The 26,112-nt window shown below is 36.1% G+C and overlaps 1 protein-coding gene across 1 annotated transcript; it reads left to right on the top strand.

Annotated features, from left to right (window-relative positions):
- Positions 1–796: 796 nt before the first annotated feature.
- On the top strand, positions 797–24,336 carry LOC133797884 (pullulanase 1, chloroplastic). The gene is made up of 28 exons (XM_062235978.1): positions 797–1,097; positions 1,188–1,338; positions 1,439–1,491; positions 1,611–1,719; positions 1,915–2,051; positions 2,179–2,378; positions 2,538–2,687; positions 3,053–3,113; positions 16,553–16,673; positions 17,109–17,199; positions 17,284–17,377; positions 18,003–18,098; positions 18,271–18,411; positions 18,633–18,683; positions 18,766–18,836; positions 18,980–19,072; positions 19,758–19,848; positions 20,253–20,318; positions 21,042–21,098; positions 21,572–21,640; positions 21,819–21,875; positions 21,950–22,024; positions 22,191–22,279; positions 22,449–22,526; positions 22,806–22,944; positions 23,278–23,387; positions 23,474–23,573; positions 23,966–24,336. Exons 1-28 carry the CDS (start codon positions 843–845, stop codon positions 24,074–24,076), a joined length of 2,916 nt encoding a protein of 971 aa, XP_062091962.1. The 5' UTR covers positions 797–842; the 3' UTR covers positions 24,077–24,336.
- Positions 24,337–26,112: the final 1,776 nt, after the last annotated feature.

The raw sequence follows: 26,112 nt of genomic DNA, 5'->3' as shown, positions 1-26,112 counted from the left end.
TCTCCATTTTCTTTCTCATTATTTTTTCTTGCATCAATTTCTCTCTTCTCAATTTTTTTTCCTCAAAATTTCTCTCCTTACTTTCTATCTTTCTTATTTTTCGTCACTTTTTCTTCACATTACTTTATCTTATTATTTATTTATTATTATTATTTATTTATTTATTTATCTTATTATTATTTATTACAAATTTTTAAAAGATTTTTCTTTTTGTAAATATATTTATTCAAGTTTTTTTTTAAAATAAAACTAAAAAGTTATTTTTAGAAAACACTAGCCAAACACTTATTTTTTTTAAAACTAAAAAAATTATTTTCTGTTGTCATTTTTTAAAACATAATTTTGAAAATAAAAACCAGATAACAATACCAACAAGACTCGTATTTCCCAATTATATTTATAATATAAATTCTTAAACTTACACAATCCGGAAATATAATTAGTGCTCAATTGCTTAAGTTTAATATTGGTTTTACAATATTGATAATATATCAGTATCCAACCTCTTCACTTTCACTTTGATGGACAAAATACTACCACCAACATGCGACAATTACACCACCACCGTTAAAAATGTATTTGATAAAGAACGGTTATGAAATTAAGTGAATTGTTTTTTTTTTAGAAATAATGAAGTGAATTATTGTAGTAAGTTAAAAAGTTATAAAATTATTATTATTTAATTTAGTTTAAAAAGAAATTTATTGTAAAATATTTCATCATTATCATACTACTTTTTCAATAGATCACGATTCACAATAAGACAATTCAAAATATGAAATCGACATAAATTTAGAAAAATAAAAGATTTGGAAAGAAGGCCATCCCAAAACTTGGCCAAAATGCTTCTTCTACGCTCATCGACTTTTCTTCATCTTCACACTCCAACTGCTCTAACGTTCATAACTTCTCATCCTCATCTTCAACCTCATTTCCCGCCACCGCTCTCTACCACGACGGCGACGACGACGACGTTGTCTCCTCAACGACGTCGTTTAAAATCCTCCAAACCTGTACCTCTCCTCTCGCGTCCCTTCCACGCGCTTCCTCTTCTCCGCTGCTCTGCTCACTCGTCATCTCCTGCTGCAACCTCTCAGGTTTGCCTCCACTCCTCTCTCTCTCTCTCAAATTCGATGCATTGCATGAAAATTGATGAACATTTATGTTTCGAATGGTGATCTGAATAGTTAAAGGATAGTCTTATGTATTCAAGAGCGTATTGGGTGAGTGAATCTATCATCGCTTGGAATGTGGATGTTGGAATCAATGGCTCCTTATACTTATTCGCTAGCGAAACAGCTTCTTTGTCAGTCATGGAGGACGATCATGGTATTCAAGGTCTGGTCTCTGCTTCCAATTATGTGTATTTCGTTCGTGGCGATTGATTTAATTTCAGTGAATAATGTGATTTGGGAATGTTATTTACATTTTGTAACAGGGCACGATGTGAAGTTTAAGCTTGAAGAAGATAGCCACGGGCTCCCTCAAAATGTAAGAAAAGTACACTGTTAATCTGTTCACTGAAATATAATACCTCTAATAGTTTGATGTAACCTGTAGCTTCTTGAGAAGTTTAAATCTTTTTTGTTTTTATAAATTGATGTTTTTAGGTCAAAGAAAAGTTTCCTCATATTAAAGACTACAGAGCTTTTAAGGTCCCGCCTGGCTTAGATGCAAAAGTCTTGCTCAAGTGCCAGTTAGCTGTTGCTGCTTTTGATGGTAAGGAAGCATGTTTTTGCTGTTCTTGTGTCGAGAAAGGCCTATATTGGGAAAGGTGACTAATGAATGGTTCATCTAGTACTGCATTGTAGAAAATTGCTTCAATTTTGATTTGTTGTTCATGGTATCCTGTATGATTAGTTGGTTCTTTCCTTACGAGTTGGCTGTCATTATGTATTTGTTTGTGTTACACAGATGTTGGAAAATGCAGCAGTATTACTGGTTTGCAGTTACCTGGAATCCTGGATGAATTGTTCTCATACTGCGGTCCCCTAGGAGCAGTTTATTCAACTGAAGCTATAGCACTTTTTCTATGGGCACCCACTGCTCAGGTATGCCACTTCTTAAAACATTATTTCACTATTAATGTGTACTTACTTCTCTTGTTCTGATTTAATGTGTTATGTTGCTCTTATTATGTCTTCATTTCTACTTTAATTTACTTCTGCATTGGAACAGAAAGTACGGGCTTGCATTTATAAGGATTCATCAGGTGGTAGTCCTCTAGAGATAGTCCAGCTTGAGGAGACTCAGGGTGTTTGGAGTACCAAAGGACCAAAGAGTTGGGATGGATGCTATTATGTGTACGAAGTGTCTGTTTACCATCCTAGCACCTTGCAAATTGTAAAGTGCCATGCAAGTGATCCATATGCTAGAGGGTATGCTGGTTGTCTCCTCCTATAGAAAAGTTTCCAAAATAGATAAAGGTGTTTCTGTAGTAAAAAATTATTATATTATTTTACAGCAGCTCTTAACTTAATTTTTGTCAATATGTATATAAGAACTTTCTATGGAAAAAAATTTCCTTGTAATGACAGGGTCTCAGCAAATGGTGGCCGAACACTGTTTGTAGATCTTGATTCTGATATTCTAAAACCTGAAGGATGGGAAAAGTTGGCGTATGAAAAACCTGATATTCTCTCTTTCTCAGACACAAGTATATATGAATTGCATGTAAGGGATTTCAGGTAACTAAGCAAGTCTCATCATTTTTCTGTAAAATGCATCTTTAATCATTAATGCTTCAACTTTATTTCTCAAAAGAAACATGAAAAAATGTGAAGACACATAGTTTGAAGATAGACTAGAAATCGGGCCCATAATTTCATATTTAAATACCTACAGGGTTAGGTTATGGAGTTTTTTTTTTCAATTAATTATTTCATACCTGCCTCATATTTTTAGGGAATCTTAGGATAACATGAAACTTCCTAAAATTCTACTTTAGCCTATTTGCTGAACACAGGCTTCAAGTGGACATGTATAATTATTTTGGCAACATTTCGAGTCCATCTATTTGTCTTTGTTCTAATATACTACATTGCTACTGCAGTGCCAGTGACCTCACTGTAAATGATAAATTCCGAGGTGGCTATTTGGCCTTTACTTTGCAGGTATTTGTGGCTTCTCCCTGATTATTTACGTGTTCTTAAGATAAGTGACTTTTATCTACCTTTCTGTCTTTTGATAGAACATTATGCAAAAATAAGATTAGAAATTTTAAAGCATGTTGCTATGTCACTGGGTGTTGAAGATTGCAATAGGTCAATAGTTGTGTTACTATGAGCTTGGAATTTTCGGTAACATGAAATGTTTCAGGGCTTGGTTACAAAACTGGATGTTTTAGAGCCCGAACAATGTATATCAAGCCATAACACATTTTAATACACAAATTCTTCCCCATTATGCCTTTAATAAGCTTCATCCCCAGAAAGTTAATTTGGGCTTGTCTAATAATTTTTTTTTTTTCGGATAGCATGACCCCATGGGCTTCTGTGAGAGAAATGAATTGGACCAGAAGATTTTGATGGACTTGTTCATCTTGTGAGAAGAGCAATATGTCATCAATGTAGATTAGGGCCTTATCTAGAATAGGGCCATAGATTTTAGTCATGGCCTTTTGAAACAGTGATGGAGCTGTTTTGAGACCAAAGGGAAGGACAGTCCATTGATAGTGGTGATTTGGAATGCAGAAGGTTGTTTTGGGCCTATCTTCTTCTTTGATATCCAACTGCCAAAACTCTGCCTTTAGGTCGAATTTTGAAAATATTTGGGCCTTTAACAAGCTTGCAAATAGGGAGTTTTTGTTTGGTAGGGGGAATTCATCGTCTGCCAAAAATTTATTCAGAGGCTTATAATTGATGACCAGCCTCTGTTTTCCTCGAGCCTGTTCTGATATCTTATTGACGTAGAAAGCATAGCATGCCCATAAAGAGGTGGTTGGTTCGATTAGTCCCTGTTGTTGTAGTTCTTTACATTTCTCAGTTGTCATTTTTTGATGCTCTGGGTTCATGCCTGGGTGACTTGCTTTGGTAGGGTTAACATCTTCATTGTGCTTAAATGGTAAACTGATGAAGAACTGATGATTTTTCCAAAAAGGGCGTTCACATTTCTGGAAGAATTCGGCATGACTTGTGGCACAAGAATTTTCTATGAGCTGTTGTCTGACCTTGGAGAATGGATAAGGAGGCATAAGAAAATATTTTGGTATAGATTCCCATGGAGCAAAATGTTGTTTGTTACCAAGGTCACCAGGAAGGATTCACAAACCCTTTTTCTTTGTGTAGACATCAAAACCAATAATTAGATCTTTCCCTGGTAATTTTGAACCAATTACTCTATGAATGATAGAGCATATAATTTGATTGATTTACTGATGAGCTCTGTATAGAAGATGCTTCCATTTGCATTTGCAGCGTGGAAGAATTGCTTTTCTTTCCTCCAATATTCTAGAGGGAAAACATCAGTGTTCATCATGGTGTATGATGCTCCCGTGTCGAAGAAGGCTGCTACTTTGACTTGCTGACCATACTTTGTAGAGAGGATCTGCATGGAGATGAATGACGATGATTGTATTGTATTGATTGCTGCCATATGGTAGAATGCATCTGGGGCCTTCTGTTGTTCGAATGCACAGAGGGATTCTGGATTGATCTCGTCATCAGTAGAGAAGATGGATTCTAGATTATCCACATCCACAAGCTCATCCATAACCACGAACGCAGATGGGTTTCTCAAAAAGGTATCTCCGGCCGAAGAAGTTCTCAACTGGCAATAAGAAAATATGATTCCCAAAACAAGGTCTTAAAGCAAGTCGAGTTACAGAATACCAGAATAGAGACGGCAGTAAAACAATCCCAGACTACTGTCATTGACAAACTCACTGCAAAGATCCAACAGACTCATGAAGAGCTTCTAGCCATCATTAAAGCAAACTCAGTTTCGATGCCAGTATTCCTGGCAAAAGAAGCCGAGATGAAGAGCCTAAAAACCCAATATGAATCCCTCAAGAATCGGTTCTGCCAACAAGAACCGACAAAGGCATCTTCAACTAGCTATTTGGGAACCTCGTCCCCGTTCGGGATAACTACGACGCCGGTCCCTTGGCAGTTTGCTACAATACCAAAATCCTCTCAGCCTTTTCCTATTACTGGATCTATACAAGAGGACTCTATTGTAAGATTAAGGCGCATGCTTGATGAAAACCAACAACAGAAGACAAAAAAGGGGAAGAAAAAAGAACTACTGAGCCAACCGACAGACGAACTCAAGCAACTTATGGTTTATCCAGCCACAAATCTTCTGTCACAAACAATTCGACATACAAGCACTCTCCACATCGCAGAAAATGAAACGGACTCAGACGATCAAAGATCTTCGACTAGTTCAGACAATTCTTCAGGAGACTGGTTTGAAGAAATAAGCTCAAGTTCTGATGATTCTATCTTGAGTGACCCCGAGAGCTTATCCAGTAAAACTTTATCCAGCAATGACGATGGAACATTTCCACATCTGATGGTTCAACCAGTTGAATCAAATTCACAGACCGAACCAATTATCACAAGCAAAGACGAAAGTGTAAATGAATCAACAAAACCACATGTTCCCCAAAAACAAAAAAGTAAAGGTTCAAATTTTCAAACTTTTACTTTAGATGACCTCCCTCCATCAAAATGGCGCAAAATGTTATAAGAGTTTCAAGCTTGACTCAGCCTAAAATCACAGAGACCGGAAGCACAGACAGGAACGATTCTCCTCAACTTTGTTTCTTGTTTTACAGGTACCCTACAAGACTGGTGGACAAGTCTGGGCGATTACAGACAAATGACGTTTCTACAACTTCTATCTGTCACAAATGCCCTGACCTATCTGTATATTGAGTTCTGCGGACAAGACGCTCAAGTCACTGAAAGATTTCGCGCAGAATTGTTCAAACTAAAATGTTATTCAATGGATAAGAGAGATTTGGAGAAGCATTACAAAAAGATAACTCAACGGTTCTACCAAATAGGTGGAATTGATGACCCAAATCTAAAACAGGCTTTCCTCTCGTCCATACTAGAACCACTAGGAGAAGAAACCTTCAGACTTCTCTCGTGAACAGGAAGAACCTTAGCCGATGCTACGATTAGAGAAATCTATCAACTAGTTCTAAAGGTATTGGAAAAGATGTGCTCTCAACACAAATTTATCCAAGAATTTATGAAACAATTCAAGAAGCTTGGAAATGTTTGCAGCCAAAAGGATCTACGAATCAAATGTCAATCAGAATCAGCATGTTCCTGCCTTCCAGAAAAAAAGAAACACAACAAAAGGTTTAAAACCTTTAGGACCTCTAAATCCTCAAAGGAAAAAGGATGCCGCTCATTCAAGTTCCTAAGAAGGAAGCGGTCTTTCAGGAAGAAGTCTGACAGATGTTTCATCTGTGGTGAAAAAGGACATTATGCCAAGCAATGCCTCAAAGGGAAAACTGCTAAACTGATCTCTTATATTCAACAAACAACAGGCATATCTCTCGAAGAGAATGATCTAGAATTCATCTTCTCTACTGATGACTAGATCAATCCAGAATCCCTCGGTGCATTCCACTCGGGAATAAATTCAGGAGAGATTTGTATAGTGACGAATTGGACCTCAAGAGTAAGTCTTAATTGACACTCGCTGAATTTAGAGGCTTGGATATATTCTTTTGGGGCTTTGTAGGATGGTTTGATGAGTGCTTTAATGGAATGGGTAAAAGGACTAATGGATTTTGGGAATATTTGGTACGGGTTGATCAAGGGAAGGTTGTTATTGGCAATCTTGTTTTCTTCAGGAACATATGATAGTTCATAAAGAAAGTCAAGTTTGTTGGCTGTGGACTTACAGAAAGATGGGGAAGGAGTAAGTGACAAGGGTGATATTATAGGAGCACTAGAGTTTGCAGAGTTTGTAGATGAGATTTCGTTTGCCATGATCTGAAATAGAGATTCGTCGGTAGGATAAGATGAAGTATGGCTCTGATACCATTAAAGTGTTCATGCTATAAGTTAGTTAGACAAACTAACGAATCAATAAATTCAGCAATTTGTCACACGGATCTGCACGACTTACACACTCCAAATTGCGTGACTTACGATCATAAATAATAGATTGCTAGATTTATTAACTCGAATGTTAATCTAAAACTTATAACAGTAGTTGCCTTCAGATATGATCCATATTGCATACTATTTCTACTTCAGAAATCTCTGAAGGAAGGATTTAGAAGAACATTTTTTGACAATACACTTTGGTATTTTATTGTTTCGTAATTCTCTGACTTACACAAGGAGGGATGATGGCATTATGTAGCCACATACTCCAGTATACAAACTTAACCAAACTTAACCCATCCTAGTCAAAACCAACCATAGTTGGGATAGGATAAGGGATAAGATTCCCTAGACAAAATAAGGGATATGATTTCCCGACAAAGACAAAAGCATAGATAAGGGATAAGATTCCCTGATAAAAGTAAAAGGCTAAACAACAAAAGCTTATGGCTGAAATACACAATAATTATTTAAATATTGTCTCATAGCTGGCTTCATAGTCATAGTGAGAGTCATATGTTGGGTCTTCGTGAAGTGAGTTCCATCCTGTCGGTTCGTCATCCTGATCACTGCCAGCTGGAGGGCAGACGTCGTATTCTGTGTATATCATGTTCCATTCTTCTCTTGTGTAATGTAAGAGATAGGGGTCTTGTATATCTGCAGTGTCAGCATATGAGTTTTGTGAATCTTCGAAATAATCATTCTTTCGCAAAATTATCCCTTCAGTATCAGTCAATTTGTACAGTGACGGATATTTTTGCTCTAATGTTTCTGCGAGTTTGGTTGCCTGATTTGTTTCATTTTTTGAGATATGGAAGGCTTCAAGGGCCCTTGTTATTTTGCGAGTATAGTCGGAAGGGAATGTCTCCCAAGGAGCATCTTTTTATGGCTTAGGTCATAATTCAATAAATATAATTTGATTTTTCTCAAACAGACCCTTTTGGATGTTCATGTATTCTTGGCCCCCAAGACCACATAATGGTTCTTCTTTTGACCCGTAGACTTCGAATGTTGGATTAGTAACTATATTTTGTTCTTCATCAAGCTTGGCATTAAGGCTAAGAAAGAGAACAGTATAACAGTTTATTAGTCTGGCAACATTTGAGCCTGGTGGGTAGATAAAAGTGAGCCTGTTATTTTGTATCTTTTTCCATTCAGCAGATAAAACCCTTTTCCATTCTTCCAACGGGGCGAATCAGGACAAAATATCCATTTGGACTTGGTAGGCTGGCTTGAACCTTTCTTGGTCCAAGAATGATTTTATGGATGTGTGCAAGGCCATAGTTTGTACTTCGACAGCTATGGTGAAGACACTGGCCAGGTACCAGAAAAGGTGGGCTATCGGTTTTTGTGTGAAGATGGCATTTCGGAGAGGTAGGATTTGGGCAAATGGATACGTTGGATGATTCCAAAGTCATTTTGTATAGAAGGTCCAAGTTTGGAGATCTTAAAATTCTGGATAAAGATTGCTCTGTGGGTTGCTCTTTCTCTGGCTGATTTGTTGGATGTTTTTTTAAGGATATTCTTTGTATCCCAAGGAAAAGATTGGTTGTGTGTGACAGAAGAGGAAGAGGCCATCATGAATGTAATTGGGATGGTATATGGTGATTTTTGGATGACAATGAGGATGGTTCTTGGTGAGTCTCTTGATGCTAGATTTATAGCAGGTGTGATCTGGATAAGAAATCAGCCACAATATTTTCTTTGTCTTGAATGTGTTTAATGTCAAAAGAATAGTTGTCAAACCAAACTGCCAATCTCAAAAGTTGTGCATTTGTCGTTTTGCTCTTTTTTAGACCAATCATTCCTTTGGATGCGGCAAAGTCTGTTTCTACCAAGAAATTGTGTCCTATCAGATGGAATTCAAATTTTGTAACACCCATCTTTATCGCCAATAATTCTTTAAGGGTAGAATGATAATGGAGTTGAGAGTTTTTGAAGTGTCACTCTTGTATCTACTTATTTTTCTTTTCCCTGTCTTGTCTTGTTCAAGTAGGACCACTCCCCAATATCGATCACTAGCGTTTGTTTGCAGGATTTTTTTCCCATCAGAAAGAATCTGCAGAGGTGGTAGTGTCTGTATTATTTCCTTTAGTTTTTTTACTGCTACAGTTTGCTCTTGTGACCATGATGGATTTTGCTTTTTAAGCATGTCGCTCAGTGGTCTTGTCATTTCCGAAAGTCGCGGGACAAAATCCCGTAAATAGTTTACAATTCCTAGGAACTGTTGAATTTGGACCTTTGTGAAGTCCTTTTCGGGAAATTATAAAAACTCTTGGGCTATGTGCGATTGGGCTTCATATTGGTTTTGAAGTCTACACCAAGAAAAAAGGTTTGCGAATCCTTCCTGGTAGCCTTGGTTACAAACAACATTTTGTTCCAAGGGAATCTATACTAAACTATTTTCTCATGACTCCTGATCCATTCTCCAAAGTCAGACAACGACTCATAGAAAATTCTTTTGCCACAAGTCATGCCGAATTCCTCAAAAAATGTGAACGCCCTCTTTGGAAAAAGGTCCAAAATAACAGGCTCACTTTTATCTATCCACCAGGCCCAAATGTTGTCAACCTAATTAACTGTTATACTGTTCTCTTTCTTAGCCTTAATGCCAAGCTTGATGAAGAACAAAATATAGTTACTAATCCAACATTCGAAGTCTATGGGTCAAAAGAAGAGCCATTATGTGGTCTTGGGGGCCAAGAATACATTGACATCCAAAAGAGTCTGTTTGAAAAAAATTAGATTATACCTCCTGAATTATAGCCCAAGCCAGAAGAAGATGCTCCTTGGGAGATATTCCTTTCCGACTATACTCGCAAAATAACAAGGGCCCTTGAAGCTTTCCATATCTCAAAAAATAAAACAGATCAGGCCACCAAACTCGAAGAAACATTAGAGCAAAAATATTCGTCACTGTACAAATTGACCGATACCGAAGGGGTAATTTTGCGAAAGAATGATTACTTCGAAAATTCACAAAACCCATATGCTGACACTGCAGATATGCAAGACTCCTATCTCTTCCATTACACAGGAGAAGAATGGAACATCATGTACACAGAATACAACGCCTGCCTTCCAGCTGGCAGTGATCAGGATGACGAACCGACAGGATGGAATCCACTTCATGAAGACCCAACATATGACTTTGACTATGACTATGAAGCCAACCATTAGACAATATTTAAATAATTATTGTGTATTTCAGCCATAAGCTTTTGTTGTTTAGCATTTTACTTTTGTCGGGGAATCTTATTCCTTATCTATGCTTTTGTCTTTGTCGGGAAATCCTATCCCTTATCTTGTCTAGGGAATCTTATCCCTTATCCTATCCCAACTATGGTTGTTTTGACTAGGATGAGTTAAGTTTAGTTAAGTTTGTATGCTGGAGTATGTACCTATATAAGGCCATCATCCCTTCTTGTGTAAGTCAGAGAATTACGAAGCAATAAATTACCAGAATGTTTATTGTCAAAAAATGTTCTTCTAAATCCTTCCTTCAGAGAATACTGAAGTAGAGACAGTATGCAATATGGATCACATCTGAAGGCAACTATTGTTATAAGTTTTAGATTAACATTCGAGTTAATAAATCTAGCAATCTATCATTTATGATCGTAAGTCACGCAATTTGGAGTGTGTAAGTCGTGCAAATCCGTGTGAGAAATTACTGTGTTGATTGATTCGTTAATTTGTCTAACTAACTTATAGTAGGAACACCTTAATGGTATCAGAGTCATACTTCATCCTATCCTACCGACGAATCTCTATTTCAGATCATGGCAAATGAAACCTCATCTACAAACTCTGCAAACTCTAGTGTTCCTATAATATCACCCTTGTCACTTACTCCTTCCCCATCTTTCCGTAAGTCCACAGCTAACAAACTTGACTTTCTTTATGAACTATCATATGTTCCTGAAGAAAATAAGATTGCCAATAACAACCTTCCCTTGATCAACCCGTACCAAATATTCCCAAGATCCATGACTCCTTTTACCCGTTCTATTAAAGTGCTCATCAAACCATCCTACAAAGTCCCAAAAGAATATATCCAAGCCTCTAAATTCAGCAAGTATCAATTGAGACCTACTCCTGAGGTCCAATTCGTCATTTTATAAATTTTTCCTGAATTTATTCCCGATTGGAATGCGCAAGGATTTACCCATATCCATTTTGGTGCCATTCGCTTAGCTATTTACCTTCATGGCCGAAAGGGCCTTCCAATCGGCTGCCGAATGAGTCTGCTCGACACCCGAATGAGAAATTACCAACATACAAGCATTGCAACCATAGAAACTACATTAAACGTAGGAACAGTAATAACTACACTATTTCCAAACTTTAATATGTCTCTCAAAGACAACCGTTTGGCTGATGCTTTTAAAGTAGATGCCCAACTTTCTAGAATTGACCAAGATCTTCCTTCCATTGGAGCTACTCTTCATTACCAGATGACATACAGACTCTAAGACCATACTCTGGATCTTTCTTTGCTAACAGCTGAAGAAGCATTACTGGTCTCAGTAGACTCTACCCAAGTTCCAACATGCTCTCATATTCCAAGGCAAATCTCTACAGATGATCTTATGAAGCTGTTCAGACTCTTACTGAACCATCTTATCACAAAAAAGAAGATGCCTCTGTCGAAATAATCTTTGACAAAACTCAAACAAAGGCTCCCAGTTGCTTTACCACCCAGTATATGATGACCTTTGTCACACCAACTGATGTGGAAATCCAATCCTTCGATTCTCAAGGCAGCCCTATTTATGCTTTCGAATCTACGGATGGACATAAGTATTGGGATGTTTGCGACTGCAAAATTTGCCTAAAAGTGGAGTAAGATCTCCCAAAGCCAAAGCGACGTCCCAGCTCAGGAAAACGACTTAAGCAACGGCTAGATCAAGGAGAAAAGGGAATAGGATTGTTAGGTCAACCTTCTGGAAAGTTTGACTATATAGTCAAATATTCTGCTCCCAAGGGCTTACCTGACTCTCCTTTAGAACCAATTGGATGAGACATTGAGCTTCCTTTAACAGGCTCCCAAGAGCCTCCACTTTCAGCTCCCCAACAGAACATTTTGCCATGCTACAAAAAGGCAGCAAAATGGATGCAACATCATGGAGAAGCTTTTCCTGCTCAAAATCAGTTACAACAAATTCCACAAGTGTGTACGATGACTACTACTGATTATGAGTCAGATTTTCCTCCTCAAGAAATTTGACAAGCAAGATGACCAAGGTACAGTTTCTCACCAACCAAAGGTTCAAAACCCCACAACCAGAAACGCAGATGGGTCTCTTAAGAAGGTATCTCCTGCCGAAGAAGTTCTCAACTGGCGATCAGAAAATATGATTGCCCAAAATAAGGTCTTAAAGCAAGTCGAGTTATAGAATACCAGAATAGAGACGGTAGTAAAACAATCCCAGACTACTGTCATTGACAAACTCACTGCAAAGATCCAACAGACTCATGAAGAGTTTCTAGCCATCATCAAAGCAAAATCAATTCTGATGTCAGTATTCTTGGCAAAAGAAGCCGAGATGAAGAGCCTAAAAACCCAATATGAATCCCTCAAGAATCGGTTCTGCCAACAAGAATCGACAAAGGCACCTTCAACTAGCTATTTGAGAACCTCGTCCCTGTTCAGGATAACTACGACGCCAGTAAGCCTCTCAGCCTTTTCTTATTACTGGATCTATACAAGAGGACTCTGTTGTAAGATTAAGGCGCATGCTTGATGAAAACCAACAACAGAAGACAAAAAAGGGGAAGAAGAAAGAACCACCAAGCCAACCGACAGACGAACTCAAGCAACTTATGGTTCATCCAACCATAAATCCTCTGTCACAAACGATTCAACATACAAGCACTCTCCACATCGCAGAAAATGAAATAGACTCAGACGATCAAAGCTCTTCGACTAGTTCAGACAATTCTTCAGGAGACTGGTTTGAAGAAATAAGCTCAATTTCTGATGATTTTATCCTGAGTGACCCCGAGAGCTTATCCAGTAAAACTTTATCCAGCGATGACGATGGAACATTTCCACATCTGATGGTTCAACCAGCTGAATCAAACTCACAGACCGAACCAATAATCACAAGCGAAGATGAAAGTGGAAATGAATCAACAACAACACATGTTTCCTAAAAACGAAAAAGTAAAAGTTCAAATTTTCAAATTTTTACTTTAGATGATCTCCCTCCATCAAAATGGCGCGAAAGGTTCCAAGAGTTTCAAGCTTGGCTCAGCCTAGAATCACAGAGACCGGAAGCACAGACAGGAACGATTCTCTTCAGCTTTGTTTCCCGTTTTACAGGTACGACTGGTGGACAAGTCTGGACGATTATAGACAAATGATGTTTTTACAACTTCTATCTGTCACAAATGCCCTGACCTATCTGTATATTGAGTTTTGCGGACAAGACGCTCAAGTCACTGAAAGACTTTGCGCAAAATTGTTCAAACTAAAATGTTGTTCAATGGATAAGAGAGATTTGGAGAAGCATTACAAAAAGATAACACAACGGTTCTACCAAATAGGTGGAATTGATGACCCAAACCTAAAACAGGCTTTCCTCTCGTCCATACTAGAACCACTAGGAGAAGAAACCTTCAGACTTCTCTCGGGAACAGGAAGAACCTTAGCCGATGCTACGATTGGAGAAATCTATCAACTAGTTCTAAAGGCATTGGAAAAGATGTGCTCTCAACACAAATTTATCCAAGAATTCATGAAACAATCCAAGAAGTTTGGAAAGATTTGCAGCCAAAAAGACATACGAATCAAATGTCAATCAGAATCAGCATGTTCTTGCCTTCTAGAAAAAGGAAACACAACAAAAGGTTTAAAACCTTTAGGACCTCTAAATCCTCAAAGGAAAAGGGACGCCGCTCATTCAAGTTCCTAAGAAGGAAGCGGTCTTTCAGGAAGAAGTCTGATAGATGTTTCATCTGTGGTGAAAAAAGACATTATGCCAAGCAATGCTCCAAAGGGAAAACTGCCAAACTGATCTCCCATATTCAACAAACAACAGGCATATCTCTCGAAGAGAATGATCTAGAATCCATCTTCTCTACTGATGACGAGATCAATCCAGAATCTCTCTGTGCATTCGAACAACAGAAGGCCCCAGATGCATTCTACCATATGGCAGCAATCAATACAATACAACCATCGCCAATCATCTCCATGTAGATCCTCTCTACAAAGTATGCTCGGCCAGTCAAAGTAGCAGCATTCTTTGACATTGGAGCATCATGCACCATGATGAACCTAGATGTTCTCCCTCCAGAATATTGGAAGAAAGAAAAGCAATTCTTCCACGCTGCAAATGGAAGCATCTTCTGTACAGATCTCATCAGTAAACCAATCAAATTACAATTCTTCCGAGGATGCTCTATCATTCATAGAGTAATTGGTTCAAAATTACCAGAGAAAGATCTAATTATTGGTTTTGATGTGAAGATGGCATCTCGGAGAGGGAGGATTTGGGCAAATGGATACTTTGGATGGATTCCAAAATCATTTTGTATAGAAGGTCCAAGTTTGGAGATCATAAAATTCTGGATAACGATTGCTCTGTGGGTTGCTCTTTCTCTGGCTGATTTGTTGGATGTTTTTGGAAGGATATTTTTTGCATCTCGGGGAAAAGATTGGTTGTGTGTGACAGAAGAGGAAGAAGCTATCATGAATATGATTGGGATGGTATGTGGTGAGTTTTGGATGACAATGAGGATGGCTCTTGGTGAGTCTCCTGAGGCTAGATTTATAGCAGGGGTGATCTGGATAAGAAATCAGCCACAGTATTGTCTTTGCCTTGAATGTGTTTAATGTCAAAAGAATAGTTGTCAAACCAAACTGTCATTCTCAAAAGTTGTGCATTTGTCGTTTTGCTCTTTTTTAGACCAATCATTTCTTTGGACGCGGCAAAGTCTGTTTCTACGAAGAAATGATGTCCTATCAGATGGAATTCAAATTTTGTAATACTCATCTTTATCGCCAATAATTCTTTAAGGGTAGAATGATAATGGAGCTGAGAGTCTTTGAAGTGGCCACTCTTGTATCCACATTTTTCTTTTCCCTGTCTTGTCTTGTTCAAGTAGGATCACTCCCCAATATCGATCACTAGCGTCTGTTTGCAGGATTTTTTTCCCATAAGAAAGAATCTGCAGAGATGGTAGTGTCTGCATTATTTCCTTTAGTTTTTTGACTGCTATAGTTTGCTCTTGTGACCATGGTGGATTTTGCTTTTTAAGCATGTCGCTGCGTGGTCTTGTCATTTCCGAAAGTCGCGGGACAAAATCTCGTAAATAGTTTACAATTCTTAGGAATTGTTGAATTTTGACCTTTGTGAAGTCATTTTCGGGAAACTTTAACAACTCTTGGGCTATGCTGGGCTTTATATTGGCCTTTAATAAGCTTCATCCCCAGAAAAGTCAATTTGGGCTTGTTCTATGATCTTTTTTTTTTCCTGATAGCATGACTCCATGGACTTCTGTGAGAGAAATGAATTTGGGCAGAAGATTTTGATGGGCTTGTTCATCTTGTGAGAAGAGCAATATGTCATTAATGTAGATTAGGACCTTATCTAGAATAGGGCCATAGATTTTAGTCATGGCCTTTTGGAACAGTGATGGAGCTGTTTTGAGACCAAAGGGAAGGACAATCCATTGATAGTGGTGATTTGGAATGCAGAAGGCTGTTTTGGACCTATCTTCTTCTTTGATACCCAACTCCCAAAACCCAGCCTTTAGGTCGAATTTAGAAAATATTTGGGCCTTTGACAAGATAGGGAATTTTTGTTTGGTAGGGGGAATTTATCATTTGCCAAAAATTCATTCTGAGGATTATAATTGATGACCAGCTTCTGTTTTCCTCGAGCCGTTTTGATCTCTTATTGACGTAGAAAGCATGACATGCCCATAAAGAGGTGGTTGGTTCGATTAGTCCCTGTTGTTGTAATTCTTTGCATTCCTCAGTTGCCATTTTCTGATGCTCTGGGTTCATGCCTGGGTGGGTTAACATCTTCATTAAGCTTAAATGGTAAACTGATGAAGAAGGGATGATTTTTCCAAAGAGGGCGTTCACATTTTTGGGGGAATTCGGCATGACTTGTGGCACAAGAATTTTCTATGAGCCCTAAAAGTTAAGCTTCAAACATATTAAGGCACCTAACAGAATAAAGCACACACAGATTCTGCTTGAAGTAGTCTGAATATGTTGGTCGAGCCTTACAATATTTTATTTTGACATCTCTTTCAAATATCTGAGATTTCTCCATTGTGATAAATACAATTTTCAAACATGAATTGGTACCTTTAAACTTAGTATAATGAAAAATCACAATGAACTGCATATTCACGAGCACATTCATTACTCTATTATAGCCAAGCTTTATGTAATAAATGCTTAAAAAAAGAATGGCGTGAATATGTATTATTTAATAGTGAACATATACTGCTTGAAGGATTCAGCAGGTGTCCGTCATTTAAAGAAATTGTCAGATGCTGGTCTTACTCATGTCCATTTACTACCAACCTTCCAGTTTGCTGATGTTGATGATGAGAAAGAGAAGTGGAAGTCTGTTGGTATGTATATGCTTACTTAGGTCAAATAAAAAAAAGTTTTCTGCCACTTGGGGTTCATTCGAATGGTTGGGTGGTCCAGACTTGGAGTCTGGTAATTGTATATGGTCAAATTGAATAAAAATAATAAAACAAGTTTTCAAATGCTTAGATTAGAGAAGGAATCTCATTGTGAAATTGTAGTGTCATGTAAATATTTTAATTCTGTTACCTATTTATATTGGACTGGGGATACTAATTTTTTAATTCAAAAGAATACAAGAGATCCACCTTAATTGACCTTTTCTATCCGATGTTGCCAGAATTTTCACCTTGACCAGGTCTTAATTTAATATCTTTTAACTTGTAATTGATGTCAGATATACTTTAATTATTTTGTGCTGGTGGCAGCATTAATACAAATAACTCATAATTTATTTGCTTTTGCCCTTTGTGCAGACACTGAGATACTTGAAAAGTTTTCCCCAGATTCTGCTGAGCAACAAGCTCTAATAACAACTATACAAAATAGTGATGGCTATAACTGGGGGTATGATTTTGACCTCTATTAGACATTGCGATCTGATTTAGATGCATTGTGTTTCTAAACGCATTAATTTCTTCTCTTATGAAGGTACAATCCTGTTCTCTGGGGAGTCCCTAAAGGAAGTTATGCAAGTAATCCTAACGGGTCATGCCGTATAATTGAGTTTAGAAAGATGGTTAAGGTCAGGATATTATGTCTTTATTGAAATGGCCAACTAAACTGACCTTTTTTCTTCACTTGCAAAAAAACTGAGAAAGCAAGGTTCAGATTGAATTTTTGATCCCTTGTCCTGTATTCAATTTCCTTCTCTTCTTTTGAAGTTAAAACAGTTTCTATTAAGATTGAAGTTCTCTTTGGTCTTACCTTGTCTAGTTTTCTGTTTTCATGCCTATTATCCATTTAATGGTATCTACTCATTAGATTTTTACTGATAATGTTAGGACTGATATACGGTTCACTTATGCTAGGAGAGCCAGGTCAACACATAAGGGGTAAGGTAGTCTTTCTGTTGGGTCAGGGGCTCTTTGGTCATTGCTGTAACAGAAAGAGAGTGAGCCAATATAGGTAGTGGGGAGGTCAGTGAGTGGGGCATGCTTGAGCTAGAATCTGCTTATTGCATAGGAGGGTCCCAGGCCCTCGAATTCCTGTGGAAAGTTGTACTGTTTGGCTGCTGAATTGAGATACAATTGCTACTGGTTTTAGCCACCATTTCTCTCTACTGTCTCTTTGTACTGTTCTATTGGTTTGCTAACTTCCTTGCAGGTAGTCGGGGCTTAACAGATAAAAACAACAATATTTTTGTGCAGGCACTTAATTGTATTGGCCTCAGAGTTGTACTCGATGTTGTCTATAATCATTTACATGGAAGTGGGCCCTATGATGAAAATTCTGTTCTTGATAAGGTTGTGATCTGGTATAAATGCCCCCTGTCCCATTATGCATGCTGAAAAAGTATAGTTACGTAATGATTATAAGATTCCACCATGTATATAAGTATTCTCCCATCTTTATTTTATTTTTTATTTTTTTGGAAGATATGCAGTCTTCTGTTGTGACATGGAATTTCATTACCAGATTGTTCCAGGTTACTATTTGAGAAGAAACACTGATGGATTTATTGAGAACAGTACTTGTGTAAACAACACTGCCAGTGAGCATTTTATGGTTGAACGTTTGATTGTTGATGATCTTCTGCATTGGGTTGTTAATTACAAGGTGATTCCTTTACTACAGAATGGTACATTATATTCCTCTCTTACATAAAAAGTTTCTTTATTTTCCGTAAGTGTGTATTCTTTTTTCATATGGTATGTTATAGAGTAAACTGAACTTAAAGCAGGGTTTATGATTTCTATCCATCATTACACCTTCACTTCTAGATTTTATCTAGAGGTTTATAAGCTGTTGAGATTAATCATAGTAATGTTCTATTTCAGGTTGATGGATTTCGGTTTGACCTTATGGGTCATATAATGAAAAGAACAATGGTAAGCATTTATTGACCAATTTAATATCGTGCATATCTGTGATAAAATAGCAAAGAAAATAAAGATTTTAATCTTTCTTTAGATGAAAGCAAAGCATGCAATCTCCAGCCTAACAAAGGAAAAGGATGGGGTCGATGGTTCCAGTGTCTATATGTAGGTTTCGCTTGGTAGCTTCTCTTTTTCATCCAGTTGTTTCTCTTTTTATTGCTCTTGAAGTTTGTTTTTGACTTCTAATGAACTAGACACTAGTTATTTTAGTGATAATTTCATAAAATTTCTGTTTCACTATTTTAAAGATATGGCGAAGGATGGGACTTTGGTGAAGTTGCCAGGAACGGACGTGGGGTAAATGCATCACAAGTCAATCTTTCTGGCACTGGAATAGGGAGGTATTCTTTGTTCTATATTTGATAATTTGTTTAACTTACTTTTCTGTTCCCATATGTTTCAAAGCATATTTTGCACAAGAATAAAATAGAAGTAGGTAAATTTGATTTTTGAAAGCTAATATTCCCTTCAAGCCACATAGCTAGAGCAATACCAAAATTGTCCTTAAAAGAAGGCCCCATGTGACTGCTGTGTGAAGATTCTGCAAGATTTTTACAGCCACTAACGAATTGGGGACTTGATTGCTGTAATTTATAAGTTTATGGTTCAGATTGCGAAAAAACAAATCTCAAGGACCAGAATGCCCAAATGAAAAACTCTGGAGGAAATTATGCAAAAATCCCCAATTTGTATTTGCATATATACATACATACACATATATAATTGTATATGTATATGTAAAGCAGTATAGGTTAGTTGTATCCTACCTTATGAAGTGGAGAATCAAGCGTATGGATGTATTCCATGAAATAGAACCTTTTTCCTGGATAGTTATGAAATGCTGACAATTTTATTAGGACTTTAAACTCTTGGTAAATGTTTTTACTTTTGTCATTGTACAGCAGTGTCTAGAATCAGTTTTTTTGTCTATTGAGAAAGTGAATGTCAATTCACATCAATCATATGTGCTATTCATTTCATTAATATACATCTAATTTTCACAAGTAACTTTGAAATTCAACTTAGTTTCAACGATCGAATTCGGGATGCAGTACTCGGTGGATCTCCATTTGGTCATCCTCTTCAACAAGGATTTGTGACTGGCTTACTGTTGCAGGTAATTTTCATAATTTCTGCAGAATAATTTTAAAATATCCATGAAGAAAGTGTAGCAGTCATCATATTTCTTTATTACCTGCACCAGTATCACAATCATTTTTTTTAAAAAAAGATTAGGTTCTTAAGTTGCCAGCTCCTTAAGTGTTGATGTTTTGATACATTTCATACCATAGTTTGTATTATAAAGGAAATATTTTATTTGCAGCAACTTACCTGATCAAGTTTACTTTGAGTTATTTGTCGTAATTATCACTGGCAGATGACCAAAGTTTTGTATAACGAAGTTCTATTACTATGACAATTACCTTTTTTTCTTTTTTCTTTTTCTAGATCACAAATTATGATTTTTGAGAACGTAATTATTTTAACTATGGTTGATACTTCATTGTTCTTTTCTCGCAGCCTAATGATCATGACCATGGAACAGCTGCTGGAGAAATGCTTGCAGCTTCAAAGGATCACATTCAGGTTAAACATATTGATGCATATGTATACTATTTCTTGAAAATAAATCTATTCGTGATACACTAGTTTTTTCATGAAATAAATGCTAAATAAAGATACACCATTTTCTTCAAAAGGAATATTTAAGTAAGGCTGGCTGTTTTACTCATTCATCTATTTATCTCTGGATATCCTACTTTATTAATTTTTTTTTCCAGTAGACCACATTAGTAAGCTTATAGCCATAAATTTATTTAAGCTCATAATTTGATAGTTTTCTATTTTTGCCTTCAACACACACACATATATTGGTATCAGTATTTCCATCCACCTGTCATGGATCATGCTTGCATGCTTGCTGTTGTACCAGATTTGATTCCTTTTTGCCTATTGTTGAGCTAGATATATCAAATATTTGATAAGATCATAGACTCAGAAAAGATAATAAAGTTTAACTATCATCTTTGAGGTTTGAGGTTTTACATTTTTCATGGAGACCAACATAAAATATGCTGGAGCTTTCTTCACCTTCATTAGGTCTGAGGTTTGATTCCTCTCTGGGATCTTCCTAGTAATATGCTAGAGTTTTCAAAATTGTAGGAGTCAGTGGGAGGACAAGTTTTATAAATATAAATATACTATTATTAAACTTCAACACATAATTTATTATCTAATGTCAGACTAATGCCTTCAACTTTGATTTTAATTTTTAGGATTTTTTTCTAATCAAAATTATTCACTATTCAGGTTGGGATGGCTGCAAATTTGAGGGACTTTGTGCTAACAAATTGTGAAGGGAAAGAGGTAATGCAGTCCTTCTCAAGAATGAAGTCTGATGAAATTGAATCATATAGCCTAGTAGTGTGAACCATACTTTGCGATGCTATATATATGCTTACCTGTTGTTATATTTTAATATAGTTTAGTTCTTTAAACAGTTATTGTTCTATGTGGCAGATAAATAAGCAATTTCCATAACTTTAGTGACCCACCTGTTGTTGAGATCAAATGCTTATTATTATTTTTAAAATGATTTAGTATTATTTCAGTATCTGATTTTCTTACATAAACAATTCTATTGCATAACAATATAAGTACTCTTTCAAATTATATAGATTGATGGAATTGTTAAAATGAGTCCTGTCCATTTATTCTGTGAATCTTCTGATATCTTTTTCAACTGTATGATCATTTTAACTTTACTTTACCCTGTTTTGTAATTATCATTGTTAAAACCAAAAACATTGTCTTGACTTGAAGTTCAATGGATTATGTAGGTAAAAGGATCTGAAGTATTAACTCATGGTGGCGCCCCTGTTGGATTTGCTTCAAACCCCACAGAAACTGTAAGGACTGACTCCAAGTTTTGGTATTTTAGTTTTGTTGGCTTAGCATCAGCAGTTTGCATTTACCTAATTAATGCCCCTTTTGAAGTTACTTGTTCTGGTGCTAGTTTTTTTATTACTTCTTCAAATAAGGAATAAAAGAAAGATTAGACTCTAATGGTGTGCTTGTAATTTTCAGGTTAATTATGTTTCTGCTCATGACAATGAGACTCTGTTTGACATTATTAGCATGAAGGTATGATCATCCTATTTATCACTGCTTTGTTATCTTACATGTACTTTGTCTCTAACGCAGTTATTTATTTGTAGACTCCAATGGAAATCTCTGTTGATGAGAGATGCTGGATAAATCATTTGGCAACAAGTATAATTGCGCTGTCACAGGTTTTAACTAGTCTCAATCAAGTGTTTTACTTTTGCCTGTTTTAATCACTTTTTTTAAGCTTTGTTGATAACATTCTAATTTTCTAATTAAATGTTCATTATGTACAGTTACAGCAATTTTAGTAATTTTTTCCTAAACAAGTATCCTAAGAATTTTTGTGTACAGGGAATACCATTTTTTCACTCAGGTGATGAGATGCTCCGCTCAAAATCACTGGATCGTGATTCATACAACTCTGGTGATTGGTTTAACAGGTCCATTGTTATTCTTGTTCAGTTACTTTCTCTAGTTTTGAATCCCATATATAGGAATTTTCATTTTTCTTATAAGCGATGAACATTTTTGTTTTTTTATCATATAATCAGTGTGATCTGAGCATTCTTTATCTACTTTAGATTTGATGTTATTCATCTTTGTACCCAGGCTCGACTTTACATACAATTCTAACAACTGGGGAGTTGGCCTTCCTCCAAAACAGAAGAACGAGAGAAGCTGGCCACTGTAAGCACTAAGCACTAGTATATTCTATATACAATAATTTCATTGTACTGCATCTCACTACATCGCAAATGTGGATTTCTAGTCCTTTCTTAAAAGAAAATGATTATAATGATAATTAAAGGCATTGCTTCTGATATTTATTACTATATTTTTAGTATATTTACATCGACTGCAGCTGCCTCTTTTAAGTTTCCTTTTCAAGCATCCAGAGGACCCTTTTAAGATGATGCATATGTTATTTCTGTTGATTTTAATCTGAGACTTTATATCTATTTTCAGAATCAAACCTAGATTGGCAGATCCATCGTTCAAACCTCAGAGAAGTCACATCCTTGATGCTGTGGAGAATTTCTCAAATTTGTTACGCATTAGGTACTCTTCACCGCTATTCTGTCTGAGGACAGCAAATGCTATCCAGGTGAGAGCTTTGGTTATATTAGTCCATTACGCTATATTGTTGGGAACTGATCAATCTTTAATAATTTAGTTTCTGTGTTTCCTCTTAAAGATGATATTCCACTCTTGTCTTCATAATATCTTTTTTGGTCTCCTTCCAAACTTCTAATTAGTAATTAGGGTTGGGGTTTCTGCTAACAAAATAAGGAAGAAAGAAAAACATGAATTTTCTTATATTTTTTCTCATTCATTTCTTTATTCTCCAAAATGTAATTTTCTGGTGACTGGTAAGATATTACTTCAAAGGCAATGTCAATTAATTGGTCGATTTACACATTATATCTTATGTTCTTAGGAGCGATTACGCTTTCACAACACTGGTCCATCATCAATTCCTGGAGTCATAGTAATGAGCATCGAAGACGGTCATGAAGGTCAACCGGGGTTATCTCAACTAGATCCAATGTGAGTAAAAATGAGATTTCAGTCTTTTTATCTGACTTTAATAGTAGGAATTAGTGATAATGCTGCAATTATTTTTTCGGTCTCAGCTACTCATATATTGTGGTCGTCATCAATGCGCGTCCCACTGAGGTGTCATTTGCCAGTCCAGCACTAAGAGCTAGAAATTTTGAATTACATCCTGTACAGGTAAATCAGTTTTTTTCTCGAACAAAATTAGTGTAGACAAGTGATATTGCTTTTGCGCCCAAACCCAAATGTTACATTATATTTGAAACTTATGGTTCATGTATATTATGAGTTGCTAATAAAAGAGTAGTTTGTTTAAACCATAGCGGAACCAAACAGGACACCCAACTACCACATTCATAGTAGATGATTATTGAAATCTATAGAAGTTAAAACATAGAATTGCAATCTGATTCAAAGCTATTTTGTTCACTTCTGAGTAATGCTCCGAGCACTAGATTTTTTCTAACCATAAAACACGATTTCATGAGCGTTTTGAGTGACTCTTGGAAATTTCTATTATATATTAGTTAACAATAATGGCATTTTTTTCATATGAAAATATGGTGCAGTTAATGTCCACTGATGAAGTAGTCAAGGCGTCTACTTATGAAGAGTCCACAGGATGCTTCGTTGTCCCCTCAAGAAGAACATCTGTCTTTGTTCAACCTCGGAAATTTTGAGTACACTTCGATTTGAAACTCGTCGCCTAATGCGATAATTTGAGCACCCTTCTTAATCTATCTTTTATTGTAGATTTAAATGCACCTCTTTAATAGCTCCGGTTTATTTAAGGGTGTCTTTTAAGGTGTCCAACATTATATAAGGTGGTACGTTATGATTAGTTAGATTTATTCTATAATACTTATTAAATTCAAATAAGTGGGATCCGATATTAGATAGCAATGATAATGTTACTATAAAGTTATACAATATTATTTTAGGTATAATTGTATAAATCTGTTGCACCGATCTTTTTAAAGGTACTACAGGCTTAGGTCGTTACAATTTTTTTTTAACGATCATTCACATCAAATCCTGGCTTTCGTATTTTTAATGCTCGTGCAAGAAGTGATGTGAATGTGAGTATAATAAGAACTTGGCAGATTAGTTAGGGTCAGTTACTATCTTTAAAATTTCAATAAATACCTGTTTATATTCTTATATTTTTTAATTATGCACTTAATTTGTTGAGATGGTTATCAATATAAGTACTGGAGTATTTTTGTGCAAGTACTCTATAGGTACTTTTATAATCTCATATTCTATAGAATCACAAATTAATTATAGGGGTAGTTGTAGCATAAATACTTAATATTTTTTGTTTTATACACATATATAATCAATCTTATTTTTCAAAGGCAAAAATACCGAATTTTTCATTTTTGTTACATCCGTAACTACCAAGTTCGTTAACTGTTAATTGAGCTCACTTCGGTGACAGATGTCAGCACATCATTGGTCTTCGTTATATTTTCAATTGAAAAACTTATTAATTTATTTTAAAATTATATTTTAAATAAAAAATTATTTTAATTTCAATTAAAAATTTTGTATTATTTTTTTTTACAAGGAAAAAAATATTTGAATTAATTAACAAAATAAAAATGATTTCATCAAATTAAAATGAAAATTTCTCATTAGATGCAAAAATTAATAACTCAAATTTATGTTAATGTTCATCAAACTCATTTGAGTCCAAAACCAAACCCACGAACTATCAATTTATCATTTTATACAAATCAACTAATCAACTTGGTTGTAGACATTCCAAACCCTCAAACACCCAAAGTCTCTGACTAACCCATGATTCTGTGCCATCGTTCGACTAAACTTCAAACATCATATTGAAAATAGATTTAAACTCAAAAGCATTAAAGAACCCATAAGTTGCAGATTCAAACAGATTCAACAACACCCGTAAAAACCCAAGAGTTGCAACATTAAAGAACCTAGATTCAGACAAGTGCCTCGCATTTTTAAACTCAAGTTTGTCGACCCTCCACGATCTGTTGAAACCCACAAATCTAAAGCCAATAACAAAAATGCATATATGAACCCAGATTCAAAACATTTTAAAAAAATTGAGGATCCACGCCTAAAGATGAACCCAGCTTTGACACAATCAAAATAATAATAATAAAAAACCTCAAGATCCACACCCAAAGAAGTTGAAGAAATCCACGTATTAGGAATGAGATAGTGTAATGCCCCAAATTTCCTAATAAGGTTTAGGACCTTGATTAGGAGGCCGGGAGGGCCATAATTGATTTGTTATGATATTTTAATGACTATATGCATGTTTATGTGAATTATATTATTATATGATGGTGAATGCATGCATATGAGCTCATATTTTAAATGCAAGGGCATTTTGGTAATTTGGCCGTTGGGGGCGTGATTGTGTAATTTTATGCATATGGGTGAATTATAATTATAGCCACATTATAAGGTGGATTGGTTCGAGCTTTTCGACATGAGACGATCATGAGATGTAAGTGTTCGGTCTAGTCATAACGGGTTTAAGTTCGGGGCTTGGGGTGAGTCTCGGGGTGAATTTAATGATTAAAGCATTACCGAGAATTAAAGGGTAATGGGATATGATTTATTGGTATTTGGGAATATTGAAAATAGCGGGAATTGGAGAGCGTTAATTATAATTAACGAGATAGGCGGGAAATGACGGTTTTACCCTCGGAAGCTTTTAGAGGGATTTATT

The sequence above is a fragment of the Humulus lupulus genome, chromosome 8, assembly GCF_963169125.1.
Source record: "Humulus lupulus chromosome 8, drHumLupu1.1, whole genome shotgun sequence".
In the NCBI taxonomy this organism is placed as follows: domain Eukaryota; kingdom Viridiplantae; phylum Streptophyta; class Magnoliopsida; order Rosales; family Cannabaceae; genus Humulus; species Humulus lupulus.
Note: the sequence above shows the minus strand (reverse complement) of the source record. Positions and strands in the feature narration are given on the sequence as shown.

Bases quoted from the DNA above. Each gene is read 5' to 3' on its own strand.
- LOC133797884 (XM_062235978.1), top strand. From the start codon at position 843: ATGCTTCTTCTACGCTCATCGACTTTTCTTCATCTTCACACTCCAACT. The intron at 18,837-18,979 runs GTAGGTTTCGCT...ACTATTTTAAAG, and splicing joins GATGGTTCCAGTGTCTATAT to ATATGGCGAAGGATGGGACT. The intron at 22,527-22,805 runs GTAAGCACTAAG...ATCTATTTTCAG, and splicing joins AACGAGAGAAGCTGGCCACT to AATCAAACCTAGATTGGCAG.